Source organism: Arachis hypogaea, chromosome 10 (assembly GCF_003086295.3).
Source record: "Arachis hypogaea cultivar Tifrunner chromosome 10, arahy.Tifrunner.gnm2.J5K5, whole genome shotgun sequence".
NCBI classification, from domain to species: Eukaryota; Viridiplantae; Streptophyta; class Magnoliopsida; order Fabales; family Fabaceae; genus Arachis; species Arachis hypogaea.
Genome location: NC_092045.1, coordinates 111,039,022 through 111,063,349, shown reverse-complemented (window position 1 = coordinate 111,063,349; position 24,328 = coordinate 111,039,022). Strand labels below are relative to the sequence as shown.

Genomic DNA, 24,328 nt, shown 5'->3' with positions numbered 1-24,328 from the left:
GGATTGTTTTATCCCTACCGATCCAAGTCACAACTAGTTGGCTATGCAGATGCCGGATACTTGTCTGATCCACACAAAGGGAGATCTTAAACAGGATACCTGTTCACATATGGTGGTACAACTATATCATGGAGGTCCACGAAACAGTCGATAGCAGCAACCTCCTCTAATCATGCTGAAATACTAGCGATTCATGAAGCAAGTTGCGAGTGTTTTTGGCTTAGGAGTTTGATCCAATATATCCTGTCATCATGTGGACTGATTGATCATAAGATAGCTCCAACTGTCCTGTTTGAAGATAATACAGCATGCATTGCTCAACTTAAAGGCGGATACATTAAAGGTGATAGAACAAAGCATATTTCTCCCAAATTCTTCTTCATTCATGATCTTCAAAATCAAGGGACAATTGATGTCCAACAGATCCGCTCAAGTGACAATCTAGCAGATTTATTCACAAAGTCACTCTCAAAATCCTCCTTTGAAATATTGGTACATGAGATCGGGATGCGCCGATTTCGAGACATTAAATGATGTTGACAAGAGTGGGAGACTGTACTCTTTTTTCCTTAGTCAGGTTTTTTTTCCCATTGGGTTTTTCTTGACAATGTTTTTAATGAGGCAGTCCCCATCACAAAGGATATGTACTCTTTTTCCTTCACTAAGGTTTTTTTTCACTGGGTTTTTCTTTAGTAAAGTTTTAACGAGGCAATAATCCTAAATGGTCATCCAAGGAAGAGTGTTGTGATAAAGATGGATGACCACGTTGGATTTCATTCTCAAAATTGAATGAATCTATTTACAATACAAGAAGCAATAAATAAAGGTTGAAAGTAGCATCACTTTACTTGTATAAATACCAAGCATCGTCAATGCTTTTTACACACACACAAGCAATAAAGCAAATACTTCCTCTCTCTTTCCTTCTTATACAAAGCATTTCTTTACTTTCTTTCTTTATAAATTACTAATATATTATTAATATATTATCTTTATAGTGGTTTAATAGTGTTAGTAACTATTAATAATAGTATTTTTATTTATACTTTTATATTTGTTACATCTTCTTTATTTATTTATTTTATTTATTTATTTATTTATTTATTTATTTTACAACAATTTATGCATATTATGTATTAATTTTGTAAGCACAAAAATATTTGGGAGACACTAACTGTGAAATTAAAAAACAATAATAAAAATTCACTTTTATCTCATTAGTTATACATACAAAGTTAGGATTAAAGAGATTTTAATCTGCCAACGAAATGTTTCATTCTTTTTCTTTTTCAGCAAAAATGCTGACAAAATTTAGTATCCATATGTTTGTTAACAAAATCTGTACGTATAGTTTCAAATAAAAAAAGAGAAGGCAACATGATGCCCCAATCACAGTTCTGAATTCTTTAGGGCTTCCACAATTGTTGGTAACAAATTAAGAGATAAGGGTGCGTGCCACGTCTCATATGGCGGGGCCTTTAAACTTAGTGGCCAACCATGAACCTATGCCTAATAACATTTTCCTACCAATTTATTGCTCAACAGCTCAAGTATTTTTTATTTAATTATTTTATTTCACAAGAAAAAAATATATTTTTTGTATATATTAAAAATTAGTTATCATTATAAAATATATATTAAAATATAAATTATATATTAAAAAATAAATTAAACAGTATATATATATAAAATAACTAATTTTAATATATACTTAATGTTTTTATTTATTTAATTGCTAATGTGGCTCAGCTCCCTTCAAAGGCTTAAATTTTCTTGGGTGATGATTTTTGGAATAATAATGTATATAGTAAAGAGGAAAGAAGATAAATGTTAGAATATTATATTGTCATGCTCTGTGATAAGGACATATTTGTTCAATGTGATTTGTTTTCTTTAGTATAATTACGAAGTTAAATATTTAACCTCTTGAAAACTATTTCAATTCTTGGAATTATATATTCCTCGTGTTTTTTCTTGATTATTTATGCTTTAACAATCAACTTAAGAAATAAATCATGCGAGTCTTATCCAATAACCTTTAATACAAGAATTGAGAGTTAAACTTTTATATTTAAAATAAAAATTTTTTTAAGTAGATCATCCCAACTAACATAATAGTTACCAAAACTCAATTTAGATTAAATATTTTATTTTATTTTATTTATATAACGAGAGGAAAAAAATATAGAAATTAATTTATTAATGAAGATAAAAATGATGATATGAAGTATTATTGATGCATGACGTGTAATCCACAAATGTGGGTCTGCCATATTCAGTAACTTGAAAATGCAGGTTACGTTTTTTATGAGACAAACAAAGACAAAAGCTGCAGCAGCTGTAAAACGCAGTTTGTGTTTGTCAGGAAGGGACATCCAGTTCACAAAACGTGTTCTAGCTCTCTGCAATCTACTGTGTTGACCGCCTTGGAAACTCATCAAACGCAGGTTGCGTTTGTCATGTCGCAGTGGTAAATCGCAGGTTGTGATTGTCAGCGCCGTGGATGCATGCATGCACAACACAAGTTGCAGGAAGGTGTTGAGCGAGCCTTTAAAATAAAAAATGCAGGTGAAAAAAGAAAAAGTTTAAAACAAAACGTAAGAGTGGGTTACAAGTTTTCAGCGAGTGATTGTTTACTGAGGGGAGAAAAAGAATTTGGAGAAAGTGTGGGAGGAAGAAGAATAGAAGGTTTAGGGTTTAATTTTATAAAAAAAATAATTCGTGATTTTACGTTACCTGAAAAATACATTATTGAATATTTGGATCATTCTCAAATAGATAAATATTTTTTTAATTTTATGATGAATGAATATATTTATTTGTATTTTATTTATTTTTGTTTGAACTAGTAATTTTATTGTTATTATTATTATTATTGTTTTGGTAATTATTATTACAATATTATTGTTATTATTATTAGTGACGTTGTTGTTGTTATTATTATTATTATTATTATTATTATTATTATTATTATTATTATTATTATTATTATTATTATAATTTATTATTTATTTTTAATAATTTATTATTATTTTTAATGATAATAATACTGTTTAATTAAGAAATTGTCATTATCTTGTTCTTATTAATAAAATATGTTGATAACTGTTATAATTATTTATTAATATTTTAGTAACAAAGTATTTCTTAAAAAACAAAAAATGATACGGATCAGATTATTATTATTATTATTTGAATATATTATTAATGTTAGGAAATTATTAGTATTAGTATTATTATGTTAGTTGTTGTTAATAATTAAGAAATAATATGAATAAATATTATTTTTCTTTTTGCAGGCAATTAGAAATTTGTTGCCTAGAAAATTTGATCCGTCTGATACTTTTAACGAGAGAGTTGCGGTAACACTAGCATTAACTGGATTTCAACACGTTTCGCAAGTTGGCGAAATGAGAGGTCATTCTACACTCCTAAGTGCGTTGGTGGAACGATGGAGGCCAGAAGCCCACACGCTTCACCTTCCAGTGGGCGAAGTGACGGTGACGCTGGAAGACGTGACACATATACTTGGCCTATAGGTTAACGGGGAGCCCGTCACGAGTAGATCGGATAGCAGTCACCAGTTTTTTGGTGGAGAACTGCATTGCTTGTTTTGATCAGCAGTCGGGTCCGGATGATCACGTCTTGGGTAAGGTAAATAATCTTGCATGGGTTTGGCGGTGCAGAGACACTGAACCGTGTGACACGCAGCAGTCTATTGAGCGATACGTTAGGGCTCACATTTTCTGCGTGCTTAGTACAGTGGTGTTTCTAGATAAGTCTACCACGTCTTTGAACTCGAAGTTTTTGCCTCCACTTCGAGATTTTCACCAGATTCCACAATACAGTTGGGGGGCAGCTAGTCTGGCACATCTATACAGATCGTTGTGTCGTGTATTACAGTACAACTGTAAAGAGATGGATGGGCTACTCATTCTGCTTTTTGTTTGGGCATGGGAGTGTATGCCGTTCATGGCTCCTATTCCCCGCAATGAGCTCCTCGATGTTGGTGTTCCACTTGCGCGACGACATATGCCCAGTAGTTTCAGGCACCGGCCTACGGTCAATAGCAACAGTTTTTGGCATACGAGGAGCAACAACCGTACATATCGGAACCACAACCACATCAGATAGCAGAACCTTACATCACACAGATGGTAATTCCAGCCGATGGTCAGTTCGGTCCGTTGGGTGGACCTGACTCGATTAGCTTCTCTCAGCTCATGAGAAACACAGCTTATCTATTTCCGGCGCCAGAGCAGCAAGTGCTTGCTGGTTCTAAGCCGTCTGTTGGTCATCGTGCCACATCAGGTCATGCCAGTGACTTCGAGATGGATCGATCATCGGGTCATGTAGATCCTCCTTGTCCTTCCACACTACCGTGCACTGAGTTGTTCGACTTGAATGAATACCCGCAGCCAAAAGAAGGATTTATGGGACATGACCTTCAACACGAGTGGTTCTGATTTGTACGAAACTGGCGGTGCCAGCATGCCGGATGTTGGTGCTGCTGACACCAGTATTTTTCAGGGTCATCCGTATAATTTACGGACACAGATTGCGCCCCCGAATAAATGTACCCCATCTCAGTATTCGAAGAAGGCGCTGAGAAAGTAAGTTGTTGCAGTTTGTCTTAAACTGTTTGGGTTTAATTTTGTATTCAGTGTTGTATCTCGTATTCAGTGTTGTATGTCGTAAGTATATTTAGATGCTTCTATTAGCTCTCGTAGTTATTATTGTATATTCAGCTTTGTATTGTATTTTTCTGTTTGAGTTTAAGCCTGTTGCACTATTTATCTAACTTCATAGTTATTATTCAATGTTTGACGCATACATAAATAAACTGCACAAAGACATAAAAAGTACACGCTAGTTTGAACTAGGAAATGACGGTACATAAAAAGTTACATAAAAAGTTACTGACTAGTTTAAAATGCATTAACATACAAAAGGCTTAATCACTATTGACCTCTGGCAGAGCTTGAACCTGCGCGCTGAGGACATCGGCTCCGGCTATGTCCCTCCCGTCCACATATAGTACACCGGCGAGGACCACACATATCACGCGAATCCATCTCATTCAAGTAGCGGGTTGACTTTGGTCTTCCTTTGGTCGCGCGCCTCAACATCTATTTCGCGATCACCTTCGCTCCTTCATACGGAGCCCATGTGGATGGGCCACCCATCGGGACAAACTGGCCTTTGTAAACCTTGCAAATTTCAGACATCTTGTACACGTCATGCACATATACTTGCCAATCAAAACGTTGGTTAACGCAACATGCAAGGACGTGGCGACATGGAAGTCGCTCGACCTGGAAATGTCCACAATTACAGTGTTGTTGTGCAAGGTTAATAGTGTAAATGGAACCATCTTGCATTTCGCGAACCTCAAACATCTCATTGCGCCTGTCGAATCATTGACAACAATGTTTCCTGCACGTCTAAAACTTTCTTCAACTCTTTTGGTGGCAAATTCTGAATACGTGAAACCATTGTGGACACGCTCATGAGCCTCGGTGCTCTTTCGAGTGAACAATTCGTTTAGTTGATAGAAAGTAGACTTAAAATGGCAGTCATAGAAAGGTTTCGTGCACCCTTCAAGACAAAATTAATGCGCTTTACCAAGTTTGTCGTCATATGTCCCCAATGATGATCTCTGTCGAATGCCAACACCCATCTCTGAACACTGATTTCATCGCACCATTGAGTATATTCCTCACCCATCTCTTTAAGCCTTTGGTAGTTTTTGTTGTACTCCTGTTTCGTCCTAGAATAGCTTGTTGAACAAACCATGTAATCATAAGCAGATGCCATAAAATTACTATGAAAACGCCCAGCACAATGAATGTAGTTTCCTGTGTTAACCACGAGTTTATGCAAATACGGAGCCTTGAACCTCCGTAAGAAATTGGACCCGATGTGCCTGATGCAGAATATGTCACGCTCTTGGTGGCGACCATGCACCGTTACTGCGAGCTATTGCTGCGTCGATGGAGTTATGGCGGTCAGAAATGATGCCGACGCCATCAATGTTAACAACATATCTCCACAAATTGGTTAGAAAAAATTCTTATGCAATTGTCGTCTCACTCTCGACTATCACAAACGCAATCGACACAATGTTTTGATTCCCATCTTGTGCAACCGCAACTAGAAGTGCACCTTTATATTTTTCATACAGGTGTGTGCCATCAACCTGCACCAATCGCTTGCAGTATCTGAATGCTACAATACACGGATAGAAGCTCCAAAAAATACGATGAAGAACTCTTACACCTTGAACCTCCTCACTCTCACGGTAAACAGGGAGCGTTTTGATTTGAACACAAGACCTTGGCATCTTTGCATTCGTTGCCTTCAACCATACTGGCAGAGAGTCTAGTAAGAAACTTTCCAATCACCAAAAACTTTTGCGACAGATTTCTGCTTTACTAACCAAGCCTTGCGGTAACTTACAGTGTAGTTGAACCTGGATTGAACTTCTGCAATAATAGACTTCACATTTATCGACGGGCCTGTTTCGACCAATGGCCTAATACCCTCTGCAATTGTGTCTGAGTTGAAATCGTGCCCATTGGCACGACTGCACGTGTGTTTGTCATTGTATCTTCTGATCTCCCAACAAGCTTTCTTTCGAATCAAACTAGCTCGGATAAGCCAATCGCACCCTGCACCATAACCCTTGCAAATCGCATAGAATGTCTGCGGCTAAGACTCAAACACAGTGTAATCAACTCCTCTAGAGATAGTGTAGCTTTTGATTGCAGATACACCGATTTTCTAGAACCAAATTTAATTTCGACACTAAACTCACCATCTTCCGCCGCAACGTTGCCTTCACATACGACATGTGCACCACCATCAGTCAGAGAAGGTAAAAAAAAAATACACACTAGTGGTAACTTGAATTAATAATCATAACATACTCATATTCGCATACTCAGGAAATTCCGGGGCATGCATGGATTTGAGATCCAGAGTACGCATAAAAGACGAAACATCAAAGGGGTGCCGGCTAACAATCGCATCCGCTTAATTTTGTACCGCCGGTCATCGTTTTCGTCATCGACTTCATAGTTGGCTTCGAACTCCTCTTTACTGTCGTTGTTATCTTCTTTCCAATCTATATCTCCGAGCTCATCAACATTGACCTCCTCGCCAACCGCGTCCAGCCTCGACTGCTGTTCGAACTCAACGTACAGCTCTATCATCGACACGTGAAATCGAGTTTGTTGATAAATATAGAACATCTGCTTCATACTTGCGTCGTCATTGATGGGCATTATTTCAAACTGTATCAGCCCACCAAATACTTGTACAGGATTCATGTATAAAATGTTGCTCACCCTTTTCGAAACGTGACTTTATATGTTATCACAAAGACCATTTTGCAACTCTACAAAACTCATTGTGCATGGAATAGCAAATGAAAACGGACATTCACAAACAAAAATCACCCCTTCGTGTGTGTTTGGTATAATTTTACCATTATAATACACTCGCAAATTCGCAATACCTTCCATAATTCCAACCTCACATAACTCGACTTTTTTGACACAGTTAACTGCCAAAAAATTCACAACTATGACATATATGCAAGAAAGAGGATTAGGAGGAGTAGAAGTGGAGGGAGGAGCTTCGAATGAATCCCGTTTCGTATTTATAAGCAAGACTCTTACTTAAAATATTTTTTCTTCACAAAACACAACTTGCATTTTATACTTTAAAAAAGTTTTTTAACACTTTAAAATCACAACCTGTATTTTGTGGTCTTAAAAAAATCTGACAAAAAAAACACAACTTGCGTTTTGTTTTTTGTTTTTTTTAAATAAAATCAATAAACGCAAGCCCTGTTTTGGACCAAAAAGAAATTAAAAAAATTTGAAAACTCTCAAGCAAATAAAACGCACGTTGCGTTTGTTTAGTTTTATAAACAAAAAGAAAAAAAAAAGCAAATGAAGAGGGTAAAATGTATGTTGCTTTTTATATTGACATTATAGCAGTAAAGTTTTTTTTGTAAATGTTTATTTTATTGCACTACACAAAAATTTTTTCTACATAAAAAAAATTAACCGAAAAAATAATGCTAGAGAAGAGATGAAATGAAAAGTATTTAATTTTAATAATACAATTTTTATATAAATAAATATCTATATTATAAATTAATTATTCGTATATCATACGTTAAAATATAAAATATATATTAAAAATATATAAGTAGATTAATCCAATAATTAAATGTATGCATAATATTTTTATATAAAAAAATTTATTGGCAGCGTCATTTTATAATGGTACTGCTGTTTATTGCTATGATAAATAATTATTTAATTTTAATAATATTTAAAAAGATTATTTAATAATATTTTAATTCAAAATAAAAATGAAAAAATTAATAAAATTTCGAAGAATATAATTTTAATTTTAATCATTTTAAGAGTATAAAAAATAATTAAAAGAAAAATCTTGCTAAAATTAAACAAAGATGGTAACCATGATATTTGTGATGTTTAGGTTTAGGCCTTACGTATCCAACGCAGCACTGACAGCTAAGGTTGACAAGTCACCCACTCTCTCTGTGATCCCACGTGTCACGAGCCCCTCTTTCACTATCATCCATCAGACCATCACCTTTCACCTTTCACCTTTCACCACCATTTACTATTCTCACTCTCTTTTCAGCTTTTCTCTTACTTCTATTTTTTGTCTACTCTAGACTCTGCCATTCTAGGTTGTAGCTACACTTGGATTCTTATTTTAAAATGTAAATTTATTATTTAACTAATCGTGTTATTAAATCTTTGTTGTTTTTTCCACCCTATAGTTTTTTTTTTCTATGGATAGGACCAGATACCCGACCCAAAAGCAACCCGCATCCGGAATAGAACCTCCCTCCCCCCTTAACTCTCCACCCTAAACCTAAAAGAACCACCAAGAACCCTATGGTTATGGTTTAATATTTACTTATTTATCTTTTAAATTGAAATGCCTTGCTATTCATTCTCAAGCCAATTGTTATTGTATACAATTCCCTTTATGTTTTTCAGTTATCGGCAGTAGGTTGTTATATGTATAAGGCGGATTCAAATTTCTAATACTTGTTTAAGTAAATAAGTGAGTTGGCCACTCCACCAACTCAAGTTGGTTAGATTTTTAGTATGTTAATGGATACAAATTTTTTCTTTGTCAATAGATTAGACAACTCTCAATTCTAAACATTACCCATTCACACACACTATATTTACGCACACAATACAAGTTTTATCACACCCAACTACAGCTGGAAATCGAATCTCGAATGTGGCTATATAAGTCCAACAAATAGGTCATCGGCACAAAGCCTCTGCCAATATTGGATACAAGTTTTAGTTGGGGTATTGTATAATATTGGGCTGAAACTGAAAATCATAAAGTACTCAAAATCAAAAGTCCAATGGGTTTTATTGTTATGACCCAAGAAAGAAAGCACAATAGGTTTGATATTGGCGCACCCTCAGACCCAAAGAAGAAGGATAAGTATAACGTTGACGCCACCAAACCCACATGTAAGTAACTTGTTAGCATCAGACCAATTAAAAAAAAAAAAAAACAAAAACAAAAAGAAGAAAAGGGTAACAACTAACAAGTTAGAAATTCTTATAAGAATTCAATTGTAATGTTAGTTATAACTTATAACTACGCTATTATATAAAAGTTTTTCTTTTCAAAAAACTTTGTATATTTTTTAAAAGATTTTTGTATTAGTTATAACAACTTCATGTGTTAGTTTTATAAAATCTATAGGTTTCTCTTTTATTTAAAAAAAAACGATAATAACTTTTTGGCGTTGTAGATTGGAAAAAAAATTGTTAACCCAATATCTCTCTTCTTTAAATACTAACACATTCATTGAAATACCTAATTAGATCCTGACCCCAAAAAAAAACCCTAATTAGATCCCAGTATAAAATTTTACACTTAACAATAAGAAATAATAACACACTATAAAAAAACGAAAAAAAACATGACAAACTTTGTTCTGTTCACATGCTTAAAAAATAACAAAGAAAGCAATTTATTTGCAATATGCAAAATTATTGAATTTTTTTTTATTGTTAAGTTATCGCCTGAACCTAAACGGGAAAAATAGTTTTAAGAATGACTTATTGTTAATTACATAATTCCTTTAACATTGACATCGAAGTTATATAAATTTCAAAAATTTTCACATGTAAAATAGACAAAGTGTTACAATACAAATATCAAAACAAAATAAAAAAATATTAAAATACAACACCAATCTATATATAATCTTCAAAAGGTTACGTCTTACTTATAAATTTGTACATCAGAGAGAAAGAAACAAAAAAGTTTTGTAGATAATTTGACAGAAATGAAAAAAAAAAGGTTTATTCACAATTATACCGAACAACTTTATACACAAAATCACTTGCATGACAAAATTATTCAAAGGGACAAAGATATAAACATCTATTTTTTTTTTAAAAAAATTCACATATCTTCAAAAATTTTGTCATGTAAAATGATTTTTTTTATACCTATACATTTGCTATTTTAAAACCATGTATCTAATTATGATGAGAGTATAAAATTAACATCGAAATCTTCCCTTCTTACATTTGAGAATCCCTCTATATAAAGCTGCCCTGTTAGGAGGCATGGTGTCCTCTAAACTTGGGCCACGCCTCCATTTTTGAATGTTCTCCAAAACAGAAACCTCCTCAGCCAAGAAAGACAATTGTGATGATGTGATTTTTCTACGACAACAACCTCTGCTCTCTGTTGGAACTTCTAACACTTGTTTTGCAAACCGCACCTTCTTCTTTCCTTGGTTTTTCTTGCACCCTTTTAAACTCACAAATTCAATCAACACTATGTGGCCTTTACTCTTATAAAAAAAAAAAAAAAAGATAAAAACCCAAATGCAGTCAACTTCACGTAAAGTTGATAATTGAGAATCGTTGAATGATTTGACTGATTTAACTAAATTTTCATCTAACAACTTTCAGTTATTAACTTTATACATGAAATTGACTGCAATTAAGTTTCCACCAAAAATAAAATATATAGGTTTATTGTCTCTTTAGTTAGTCAAACATCTATTTGCTCATAAATATTTGGATTTCGACTAAAAAAAATTGAATATTTACAAATAAAGTTCGAAAATTGGCATTTTATTTTTGTCATTTTATATGTATATGACTAAAATTATTTGTTTTCAATGTATCTATAATGGTGAAAACTCAGGTACAGTCGACTTCACGTGAAGTTGATACCTGAGAACCGTTAAATGATTTGATTAATTTAACTAAATTTTCATCTAACAACTCTGAGGTATCAACTTCACGTGAAGTCGACTTCACCTGAGTTTTCACCGTCTATAATATATCACCGGAAGAACAGTTAACCAATATGTATTATCGTATAAGAATAGATTCTGTAATAGATCAATCAAAAGAGATATGCATAAAAGTATATGTACCAAGAAAAAACTTTTTAATTCCGTTTACTTACTGAGTTTGAAAAAAGTACCGATTTTTACTAGAAAAAATCTCATGATATCTTAAAAATCTCTTATAAAATAAAAATCATCCGAACGTATTTTAATACCTGTGAGATTAGTTTTGGCACGTGGGCATAGGACACCCATTTCAAACTCAAATTTCTTCATGAAGTTAGAGAGAAGGCGCTTGTGGACTTGATGAACCAACAAGACCATGCTCCCAGATACAGCAAATACAGCCATCAATCCAAATCTCATTGAAGTCTCCATCATATTTCACTTTCAAATTATGTTACATGCATGAACACATTATGAAGAATCAAATCTCTTTTGATTACTATCTATTTTGAAAGATGAAAATCTAACAATGCATTGATCCCATGTTAGGGGATGCCTCAATTAGTGAAACTTAAATGGTATGGGATTTAACGATGGCTAGATTTTTTCTTTAGTTTTTTTATCTTGAATCCTTTCTTAAGCGTATCTAAATATTCATATTTATTACTGAAATAGATTGTTGGATAGATTTATTTTTACTAAATGGATAAATCAAGACAAAAGATACTTCTAAATATTCATTACAAGACTAGATTCTCGGATAGATTTGGTTTTCCAAAAGGGTAAATTAACTATAGATACTTACCTTCTAATATAAACTTATTAGCACTAAATGTTGTGTGCATTGGAGCAAATTATGCGCAAGGAGAAACACATCTTATCTATTAATTAGTAAGGTGATATCCCAAATAAGCGCCGTGTTCTTTTCCGTATTTTATATAAAAAATGTTATATTTACAAAAAAAAATGAATTACTATATTAGTCATCGTATATTTGTATATAAATATAGAAAAAGTATATAATACTAATATATTATCTGTCAACTTATTGTCAACAATAATTAATTATTATATTTTAATTACAATTAGCATTGACATGTATAATAAGAAGACATATCCACAAAGATACTTCTATTATACAAAACTATAAAAACGATATATTTCTATTAGACACATCCACAAAAACATTTCTATTAAACACAATTGTAAACAAAAGTTGAAAAATTAGTTCTAAAGGGACCAAGTTAAAAATAAAAGAAAACGACATAAAAAAAAACATAAATATATGTTAACCTTACTTAATATTATTTTATTCAGAAAAGCTCTGCATACAAGCCATTAGGACTTGTATGCTTTACAAGTTCATTAACCAATATACCCCCAAAACGCGTTGGAAGCCCTACGTCCAATACACGCGCTATATAAAGATCCCGCGTATATATAACTACCAAATTTAAAATATTTGTTTCCTTCTTCGTTCTTCTTCTTCTGGTTCTTCTTCTTCTCGTTCTTCTCTCCTTATTTCTAGATTTGTTTCCTTCTTCGTTTTTCTTCTCGTTCTTCTTCTTCTTGTTCTTCTTCTTCTCGTTCTTCTCTCTTTCTAACTCCAGCATCGTTCTTCTCGTTCTTCCCCTATCGATTTTTGTTTACTGAAATCAAAGTTTGGATTCGTTTTGAAGATAATGGATGATTCAACCTCAGATTCTCAGCTGAATCAGGGCGAAGTGGATTATGAATTTGAATCTAACGAAGTTCTTGAGGTTTGATTTACATACGTTTACTCTGAATTTTGTTGCAGTAATTTCTATAGCATTGTGTAGCTGAATAATTCGTGAACATTGACTGAGACTAACGCGTCAACATAAATCTATTGATTGAATGTAATGTATTAGCTTTGATTGATTATCTGGAATTTATACCAGACGCTCGGGTGTAGATCAGAACTTTTTTGGGTGTATTTGTTTCAGTAGTGTGGGTGTATTTACATTTATGGCTTTTTCTGTTATTTTAGCTGAGTTATTGTCGTTCGGGTATATTATATCAGACATGATTGGGTGTGTTTTTAGTTTTTTATGATGGTGTATTCTGCAGCATGTGTGTTTACAACTTATGGCTTTTATTGTCATTTTAGTTGAGTTTGGTGCCGTTCAGGTGTATTATATTAGCAATGATTGGGTGTATTTATAGTTTTTGACATGGTGTATTCTGCAGCCTCTCTCTGTTGTTGATGACCAGTTTGTTCCGAAGGTTAGAATGACCTTTACCACCCTTGAAGATGCTGGAAAATTTTACAGGAACTACGCAAAGGTTGCAGGTTTTTCTACAAGAGTTCGGAGCACAAATAGGAAGGAAAACGAGATTAAGAATCAATTGATTACATGTAGCAGATGCTGCATCAGTGGTGCATTCAAATTCCAGCCAATATCAAGGACATGTTATGAATTATCAATTCAGGGTACCAACAGCAGGGGACAACTCTTTGGGTGTATAGTTACAGAATATGGGTGTAAAATCAATGTTCTTTTGGGTGTATTTTTGTGAATTTTATTGCGATTCACATTTTACATATAGATACATATATATACTTCAGAATCTTCTGTTTGTTTTTTTTACAATGGTTTAATGATTTTAGGTATTAGGGTTTAGGGTTTTAGGGTTTACAGGTTAGGGGGTAAGGGTTTAGGTTTTAAGTGTTTAGAGTTCAGGATTTTAGACACAAAGCATCAGGGGGATAGATTTAAGGGTGTATATTCAACTTTCTTTGGGTGTAAAAAATGGCAGGTTATGGGTATATATTTGATTTGATGTTTTCTTTCATATTATAGTACCTGTAATTCATACATTTTGAACACAACACACAGAGTTTAATAATTGAAATTTTTTTTACAATAAAATGCATTATAATTGTCAATATTTACAACATGTCTTCCATTTGTTACAAGACTATATAAGATTTACATTAAGCAGTGTCAACATCCTGAGAATCTATTACATTAAGCAATGTGAACATCCTCAAAATCTATCTGACAATATGGACTCAATAACAACGAGGATGACTTGGACAGTCTTATTGCATTACTCCCCTTAATGGCTTCATGTTTGTCTATATTCATGTCATGGAATAGAATCCGGAAAGCATATTCCACTCTAAAGTGGTCCACCTCGTCCTACATTAAAAAAGAATATTCTGTTTAATCAACCATGTTAATTGAGTAATGTAATACAGAGTTATTTAGTTTTAATCATATTTACCTGAGTCCAACTGATTTCATCTGAGGCATATATTTGTTCTTACATTTTTTCAGCTTGGTTTCTGGCTGCCATTTTTTCTGAAACGAAAAATACACCCATAGATGTCAGTAATATACACCCATAGATATGAGTTAGATACACCCATAGTAATGAGTCAGATACCACTCAAACATGCATTAATATACAAGATCAAGCAACATTAGAATGTCAAGCAATATACACCCATGGACAAGCAATATAAGAACAGTTGCATCAACTGACTATTACAGTATATCAGTTTAGAAATATACATCCAACAATTTATGCCATATACACCCAACAGATTATTCCATATACCCCACCAAACTACGGAATATACCCCTAAAAATCGGTTACCAGAATAACTACAACAACAAGAACAGTAACAATTAGAAGAACTAAGAAGAACAGTGTAACATAGAACCAAGAATAATAGTAAAACTTAGAACAAGTAGAACATTATAAACTATAAAATGAGACGTAGAACAAGAAGAACAGTAAAACGTACAACAACGTAGAAGAACAGTAAAACCTAGTTCTTCGATTTCGAAATGTGGAAAATATACTGGATGAGTAAAATAGTAACGTAACGTACCTTGAGTATTATAACTTTGTTTTTTCTCCAGATTCTTGATCGAGAATTCTATATTGTGTTGATGCAGAATTCGAATCTTAGCGACGAGTTGTATATCTTCAGTTTCGAATGTTGCTTGAAAATGGAACGGGTGTTTTTTCTTTGAATGGTTTTGAGAATTAGAAGAGTGCGCCATTAAGGAGCGCTTTACGCGAAGTGCAACCGTTTGAGTTGAGCGCGTGTAAATGACGCGCCATTCAATGTATTTCACTGCGCGTGTGCAAGGATTATGAGTTGGGGTGCATGTATAACTTATAGGACTTTTTGTTTGTATATGTAGCAGGTCCGTATTTTATTTACTAAAGCAATTGTAATTATACTTAAAAGATAAATATTAATATTGCTTAATAATTAATGATTTTATCTTTACTCGTATTTTATACTCATCCAATTTACCAAATTTTTGTGAAGTTAGGATAGTGCCACTTTTGGGATTAGAAACTGCAAATTTTGGTTTCTTACCCTTTTAATATCCTTCAAAAAAAATAAAATTTGAATTGTTAACGTGAGAAACTATAAAGTTTTGCCTAATTTTCAATTTTTTAAAATAATAAAAATAAAAGTCTACCATTTCTTGATTTGTGAAGATAAAAAAGAGTAACATAATTCTGTAATATATTAATGGATCAAAATTTAACAACAAAGGGTCTATAGCTCAGTGGTAGAGCATTTGACTGCAGATCAAGAGGTCATCGGTTCGAACCCGGTTGGGCCCTTTATTATTGAATTATTTTTTATTTTTTCACTAGTGAATTAGGTGAAAAACCATAATATACTTGTTTGCTTTGTTTATCAAAATCAGTGGAACAACATTGAATTACAATGGGACAATGATAGAAAAAATTATAATATTATTCCTAAATCCTATCTGAAACTTTACTAGTGAGTAGCTGATAGCAATATCACTAGTTCTTAAAGCTCAACAATAGCATATAGCCATACCCATATTTAATTTCTAGCTACTAATAACTGCTAGAGTTATGGCTCCTCTGATAAGCAAGTCTTCGATTCTAAGAGTTAATACAATTCTTTCAAAAATAGCATCCTGTTCATCTAAACTGTCCATATACTAATGTGGCTATGAAATTGAAATACAGGAAGGAAGGAATAAAGAAAGGACAGAAGCTGCATAATCCCATCAGTGCAAAGGCACATCACTTGGTAAGTCCTCCTCAGGAATGAATCTTGAGTCAATATATTAATGTTTTCCATTCACAGTGTTAAGCTCCATATTATGAAACATTCATCCAACGCAAGGAAAGATATGCCAATAGACGGTAACCAAAAACCATTGCTATCAGAGCAACCACCTCTGTTGAGCCACTATCAATTCTGATTCCATTTATCATTGGTGTCACTTCTTCATCATATTGCACCTTCAGCAGAAGTTTGTACGTGTGGTAGTTGAAAGATATGTACCGGATCCATGATATAAATATCGGCACCCTCTGCCGAATTTCGAAGCATGTTAGTTACTTGTTTGAGTTACCATTGAAACTACTCAACAGGTTAATTAAGTTTACCTTCACAAAAAAGCCTCCAGCAAGCATGAAAGTCATTACAGTAACTGAAGCCAATGTTGTTGCCCTTTTCAAGTCCATTAGTGTTGCCCCAATAGCAAGTCCAAGTCCCTTATTTACATTTAACAAACAACCTTAGCTCATTAAAACTATAGTTGTTATCTTTACTAGTAGTTGGTTCTAGAAATAGTGATGCGTATATAATATACCTGAGCTGCAACTATGCAGAGAAAAACTGTAAGGATGCTAAGCAAGAATGGTCCTGCACTGAGTCTCAATCCAGCCATGAAGTAAACAACTAAGAGGAAAAGCACTGGTAAGATAAGGTCTAATGGAAGGTCACTTGTAGTTCTTGCCACAAAATATGCACTTAGTCTATACATATCTGTTGCTCTTTCCTTATTTAACATTGCTCTCTCTTGTGGGAATGTGAATATTGCAGTGAAGACAGGAAAGAATCCCCAAAACACAGCAATAAAGAAAAGTAGTCCTGCCTGAATTGACAAAATGTGAAGATATATATAAGATGTTAAAACTTATCAGTACATGTTGTGATTGGTGCTGTCATAGTGAAGAGGAGTTTACCTGGTCTTGCATGCCTTTTGGGTTTTTAGCATCTGATTGCCACCATAGCAATCCTAAGATGACTGCTGTGGATAGAACTTGTGTGATTCTCAACCAGCTGAAATAGTCATGCCTCCTTTCTTTGAATCCTCTCAAGAACAAGATGGAAAATTGCTCACACCAACTTGCTCCCCATTGTCTTTTAGAACAAAGAACCTTAGACTTGAGTTCTTCATCAAGGGGGATAGGAACCAGTAGCTTTTTCTTTTCTGTTTCAGCAACTCTAGTCTCATACGCCTCCACTAGATACTGACAAAAAATTGTAAATACTGTAAGCAAACAAATACTAAAATAGGTACAATATTTCTGTCTTATCTCTCAATTTTCTGCGCTAAAACATTTACCAAACAGAATCTTACTTAAATGATATAAAATGGATAATGAGAAGTTAGCTACCTCTTGCACAAGTGCAGGTGATGGTTTCCCATTGCGAGTTTCAGCTTCTGACAAATTCCCCATTTGAACTTTATCCTCTAACTCTGATGGAACAGAAACATCATTTATGTTACCATTTGCAAGGTCAAGTAGAAACTCTGCTGGGTTCATGGTGATGAGAGGTGAACACCCTATGTACTGGAAGTAAGACATAGCTTCAGATGCTTTTCCAAAGTAAATCAAGCTCCCTTTTCCTAAAAGGATCAACTTATCAAATTTATGGAAGAGCCTGCTTGATGGTTGATGGATTGTTGTCACTACCGTTTTACCAGCCTGCAAGCAAGTATAGGAATGTGATGGATCCTACTTTCAATTTCTATGAATTGAAAAGGAAATGAATCAGAATGAGAATGAGAAAAAAGAAAAGTACCTCTGCTATGTGTTGTAGCATCTGAACAATCCTCAAGGCTGTTGTAGAATCGAGGCCAGAAGTTGGTTCATCAAGAAGAAGAAGAGAAGGGTTGATTATGATCTCATTGCCAATACAGACTCTCTTCCTCTCTCCCCCAGATACTCCTCGAACAAAGGATCCTCCTATCATAGTGTCTTGGCACCTGTTTCATGTATCATACTATTACTATTCCTATATTGTTGTGTATAGAATGATAATCAAGCTATTCATTATTTAGTTACTACTACCTTTCCAAACCAAGCTCATAGATGACATCTAAAGCACGTTGTTCCTTTTGCTCCTGAGTTAATGTATTTGGCAATCTTAGTCTGGCTGCATATGTCAATGTTTCTTTTACAGTTAGATGAGGAAACAGAACATCATCTTGTGTCACAAATCCAATCCTGCCACCACATGCATACAATCAAACATGTCAAATTTTCTAACGATTTTCAACTATCAAATTCATTTGAAGACATCTCCACGTGAGTTTTCTCCAAAATAGTATAAGAAAGTGAAGATAGGTGTTGGAATCTTACCTACTCTTGAGGAACTTAGAATAAGGCTGGTCATTGTAGGTGATAGATCCACCAACAGTGGGGTGATGAGTTATTCTTCCTCCAAGAAGATTCAGCAGTGATGTTTTTCCACTTCCTGAGGGTCCCATCAATGCCAAAACTTCCCCTGGACTCACACAACCAGTTATACCCTTCAGTATATCCTTCTCCTCACTTGTTGTCATTCCTTTCATCACTACCTTATATGTCACATCACTGAACTGCACATTTATCCCCATAATCACAATTTAACTCTTATTTACTAGTAACTAATTATTATTATTATTATATCAAGCATAAAATTAAGCTCAATGCACATATCTTATAAAGCCTCTCAAATCCAGAAGATGGTTTCCAAAGCCTCAACCTATGTCTTTCTTCAAGGGTATGACAAAATAAATTTACACTGATGCCCTGTATGTGTGTGTTAGTATAGGCATCATCATCAAAAAGAAAAAAAATGTAAAAATGAAAATAAAAAAGATTATGGTAGGTAATAATGTTATTATTAATTTTGGGTGAGAGGAGGGGTAGTCTTGTACATTGACATCACAAGAAATATGAAACATTGTACAAGACTGAACCTGATCATGCTTATATTGCTAGCTTATTGGTGGCGTTGATCAATGATTGCTATAATGAAGCTTCAATAATCGTTCCCTGCCCAAATACATATATAGCACCATATCAAACTCACGCTCTATTATTCATCAAGGTTTGGATACCGGTGCAGGCAGGGAATTGAATCAACAGCAACAAAAGCTTTTATTATTATTATTATTATTATTATTATTATTATTATTATTATTATTATTATTATTATTGTTATTTATATGTAAAAATAATATGTGGTACCTTTAGATATATTGGTAGAGTAAGATCCATTTGAAACTTTGGCTTATGAGTTCCAGCTTCAATATCTTCCGCTGCAATATACATTATATGCAACCTATTTTATATATAATTTTGGATTAAAATATATGTTTCCTCTTCAAAAGTAGAAGCCAATATATACTAGGCAGTTATTCTGTGTAGTTTATTACTTCATTTTTCTCTAACTATGTATATATATATTATATAGTGTAAAGAAAAATGATTGAAGGTGCAATGATATTCACAGCAGGTCTATCTGATCTATAAAGTCCAAATGAAAGAAAATTGATTGAGACCCTTAATAATAATAATTAATACTTTATGGTAAGTCAAACAGATTCCACTATATACGTTACAAAAAATCAAACTGAACTCTAATAAAGGGGCCCAAGATTGAAACAATATACTGTGCTTTTCCATAAAAAAACAATGAAGGAAGAGTCATCATATAGGTCCAGTTATGAAGTGCTACATCAAATTGTCGTCAATGATCATAGTCAACAAAGAAATATACATAAACCTAATGTATTGAACTCTCCTAGACTAAATTAAATAAAATAATTTTCGTGGTTAATTAGACCGACGTTACTATATGTTATTAATTATTATGATGAATTGGTGACTTGTGGGGACCATGAAGATTAGGCTTAGACACAAGTGGCTCATATGGAAAAGGACATTAGCACAGTAACATTAATTATACTTGTGTAGTTGTTCTGGACCGTTAATCACGGGTTTGTAGTTAAAGGTTTGTTGGTTTGTAGTTAGATAACTGAGACACATATTACATCCAAGACATAAATTTTTATTATAATTTTGCTTTTTCAAAATTTTTAAAATGTTACTTTCTACTCTTATAATCTTCATCATTAATCATAAAGATAGAATTAGTTTTTAATAACAAGTATATTTTTTTATAGGGGTGTTCATACATCGGATCTGATTCATATATCCGTAGTATTTATTCGAATTTTATCCGAAAATTACGGATATATCCGATCTGTAAAGCTATCGGATCAGATCCAATTCGCACACTAATAGAATCGGATTGCAAATTTTGTATAGGTATCTGCATATTTGATCTACATATCTGCATATCTACAAAAATAAAGAAATAAATAAATAAATATTTTTTTATATTTTATTTCAACTAATAATTATCATATATGTTGTATTATTTTAATTTATTATTTAAGAAAAGTATGTTTAATATTATTTTAAAAATAAACATATTTAAAAGAATAGAAAAAATGAATTTTATTGATATTTTTTAATAAAAATAAATTTTTAAAAATATTTTTGTATTTTATGAATATATCCAATATTCAATCCGATTCAATCCGCACATGTCCAAATTTAAAAACCACATATATTGAATAATTTTAATATGGATCGGATCGAAATTTTAACCATATCAAATTCAATCCGATACACGTTCACCTTATTCTTTATTAATATCTTAATAATTGAACACTCTACATGTATTTATATGTGCGTATTTTTTTATTATTATTTTAAGAAAATAAACAACACATCTTTAAAGTGCATAAGCCTTAATAGTAATGCCAAATAAGTATATAAAAAAATAGTAATGTCAGATACCAGCAGCTTGTAAGTTGTAACCCTTCCTAATTTCATCTATCACTAAGTCTTTAATCAAATCTCTTGTCCATGAGAAAATAAATATATGTAATTGGAGGAATAAAATAAGATAAAAACTAAAAAAAAGTACTAGTTAAAGTTTAAATATGTAAGAGAATACTGTGGTGTTTGATGTTTCCATAATAAGGATGAGTAGGGATGACCAAATTCAGTGGTAATCACGGAGCCGTACTAATTAGGGATTGTACTTACCTATTTTTGTTCTTTTTGCCGTTGTTATTTCTGTGTATAACAATAATGTAAGTTTTACTTGAAAAAATGTTTATTAAGTACTTAAACTGCAACGCCAATGGGGACCATTATTTAATTTGTCACACAATTTAAACAAATACTTAAACTGTAATTGATGTTGCTTGCTTGCTTAATAATATCTAAAAAGAAATCGATTAAAAATTAAGTATAATTAACATGTCATCAAACTAGATATTTATATCATATGGCTTTTAAATAATAATAATAATAATAATAATAATAAGGGATTAATTTTTTAATGATTTAAAGTAATAATAGATAATTGTGTGTGTATATAAAAAATATTTTATATACAAAATAATTCCTTGAAGAATAATTCTGTTGCTGAAGACTAACGTTAGGGAATCAATATTATAATAGTTAATTTCAACTAATATTATAATAGATTATTAAACAAATTTAATATGAAATTTATTAAATATGATTTTTTTGTTAAGTTTAAATTTAAAAATATTTTTTCTAATTAAATTTTATATGTTCTTATTTTTAAAAAATTTAAATGTTTTTTATATTAAATTAGTTCATTTATTTTGTCCTGAAATGATATTTAATTAGTTCATTTATTTTCCTTCCAAAAGTTCACTGTTTATAGGATGAAAGGAAAAGAAAAAGGTAGGAAAAAACTAATCAACATATATATCAGCGATGTAATAAAGAACACGAGAACTAAATATGCATTCATATATAATTATATATCATCAAATAATTTTTTTGGTGGCTTAATTTTTTTTTTTGGATGACATATATCATCAAATAATTAAACCCAGAATAATTTATTTATATATTTTATTACTTCGTGGTTCTAATAAGGACACAACATATATATTAAGTTCTAGAGCGTTCGTAACCTTTAATTCTTATTATTAAAAGACTGATGAAATCTGAGCCTCAATTCGAAACTCAATTAATGTAGTATATACTATCATATTCATACTCGTGAAACATCATTGAAAAAGGTACGTATAAGCCTTCACCCCCTAATAATTAATTAATTTGTACAGAAGCGCATGAGTAAATATAATAAAAAAAAAATCCAACGTGCATTTTGCTAATCACTATCTATACGCCTCTAGATAATTTGATTTGAAGTTTAATGAAAGATAAAATTGAATCTTTTTAAATCATATTGTCAATCGTATTTTTTAACAATTAAATTATGACGTTTTTTTTATATAATTTACTGCGTTCAAAAAATACAATTAACAAAGATAAAATATTTCCTAAAATGTTAATAATTATTATTTAAAAATATTTAATTTAATTTTTTTATTTTCTTTTATAAAATTATTAAGGTAAGTTAAAGTTGCCTTCCTATAAAAGACAAAATGTGAAAATAGTTAAATAACTTGACTATTTGACTAAACTTTTATTTGCTATATTCAGATGAATAATTTTGTAGTTACCAATTATTAATTATAGGTAAAAATTTACATGGAGTAATTTTTTTATATAAAATTAACAATTAAAAATTATTAAATAATTTAAAAAGTTTGAATAAATTATTATTTATTAATTATTAACTTCAGACTAAGAAAACTGTAAGTAAGTCTTCATCTTAATCCTGTGATATAAATGTATTTGATATTTGGATTGAGAGAAGAGAGGTATGAGTTATTTGAGAGGAAGATAGTTGTAAGTAAGTCTGTAGCTTTAACCATGTAATATAAATGTATTTAATATTTAGATTGAGAGAAGGGAATTAAGAGTTATTTGTGATGAAGATAGCTTTATGTAACACTGTGTGTCAATCACATAATATAAATGTATTTGATATATAAATTGAGAGAAGAGAATTATTGTGAGATATTTATGAGGTTGATAATTAAAAATAATTAAATAATTTAATATATTTAACTAGAATTTTCATCTTATTTTAATTATATAAAAAGCAAGTGGAAGAAGAAGTTGAAAGAAGAGGCTTACGAATATCATCATCGTCACTGAAGGGCTTGTAGTCGGAGATTTCATCATCAGGAGGAAGAGTGAAGCCAGTGAAGGAGAAAGACAGCCCCAAGCTCGCACTTGACGCTCTGCTAAGTGCCGCACCGCTGCTCACCTCATCCACCTCTATCTTCATCTGCGCGCTCCGAGACTTCCTTATGTGCGTCATCCTCCTGCTCGATTTCCGAGACAGGTTTCCTCCTCCACCACTCTCCGGCGATGATTTAATACTATTCGCCGCCGTCGCCGATTCCATCATCAATAGCTGATCCGATTTCGTTCTTGCTATTCCTGACGATGACGTGTTTCCATTCTCCATATCTCTATAATAAATTTAAACATTAAAATCATTTTTTACTGCAACTAACTGGAAAGTGGAAAAGAAGATAATCATTGAAAATTTGAAATTCTCTTACCCTTTCTTTCTTTCTTCGTTTCTTTTCTGTTTTGAGAGAAGACCATGCTCCAATAACAACTGAATAATTAGATCCACTACTCGCTCACGCTTTTTATAAAGGAAAGTTTGTTAAGACTTAAGACGTATGTTGAGCAAAGTTACCAAACCACCCCTTGATAAGTACTGGGACTCGTGGCCCTGCAAGTTATCTACATGAGGATGCATCGTGGACGTTTGTTGCATCAATACGGTTTTTCCGTACACGTGTCAAACATGTGAAGAATTATTACTCATTTAATATTTCCATGCAATTAATTATAATTAATAAATTGATTTCCGAGAATTTTGGAGGGACATTAGGTGACTATTAGCATGCATTATGACGTCACTGTTTGATCGAGATTCAAGGTGGTAAGCGCGTCAAAGCT

The 24,328-nt window shown here is 32.4% G+C and overlaps 2 protein-coding genes and 1 non-coding gene across 17 annotated transcripts; 2 read left to right on the top strand and 1 right to left on the bottom strand.

The window, feature by feature from the left end:
- Nucleotides 1-2,562: 2,562 nt before the first annotated feature.
- LOC140175766 (serine/threonine-protein phosphatase 7 long form homolog) lies at nt 2,563-4,134 on the top strand. The gene is made up of 3 exons (XM_072204318.1): nt 2,563-2,568; nt 3,300-3,515; nt 3,625-4,134. The coding sequence occupies exons 1-3, from the start codon at nt 2,563-2,565 to the stop codon at nt 4,132-4,134; spliced, it is 732 nt and encodes a 243-aa protein (XP_072060419.1).
- An 11,758-nt stretch (nt 4,135-15,892) lies between these two features.
- Nucleotides 15,893-15,964, top strand: TRNAC-GCA (transfer RNA cysteine (anticodon GCA)). Its single transcript has one exon. It is a non-coding gene; the product is annotated as a tRNA-Cys (tRNA).
- A 37-nt stretch (nt 15,965-16,001) lies between these two features.
- Nucleotides 16,002-24,082, bottom strand: LOC112716562 (ABC transporter G family member 22). Of its 15 annotated transcripts, none has more exons than XM_029289793.2 (12): nt 23,920-24,078; nt 23,486-23,826; nt 19,631-19,701; nt 19,360-19,435; nt 18,758-19,181; nt 18,467-18,622; nt 18,198-18,381; nt 17,789-18,100; nt 17,354-17,641; nt 16,978-17,262; nt 16,772-16,879; nt 16,002-16,696 (listed from the first exon to the last, which is right to left on the bottom strand). In XM_029289793.2, exons 5-12 carry the CDS (start codon nt 19,012-19,014, stop codon nt 16,481-16,483), a joined length of 1,806 nt encoding a protein of 601 aa, XP_029145626.1. In that variant the 5' UTR covers nt 19,015-19,181; nt 19,360-19,435; nt 19,631-19,701; nt 23,486-23,826; nt 23,920-24,078; the 3' UTR covers nt 16,002-16,480. The 15 variants fall into 15 exon arrangements, with proteins under 15 accessions (XP_029145626.1, XP_029145625.1, XP_072061561.1 ...); XM_029289792.2 differs by having other exon boundaries at nt 18,758-19,189; nt 23,920-24,050; XM_072205460.1 differs by having other exon boundaries at nt 18,758-18,996; nt 23,920-23,988.
- Nucleotides 24,083-24,328: the final 246 nt, after the last annotated feature.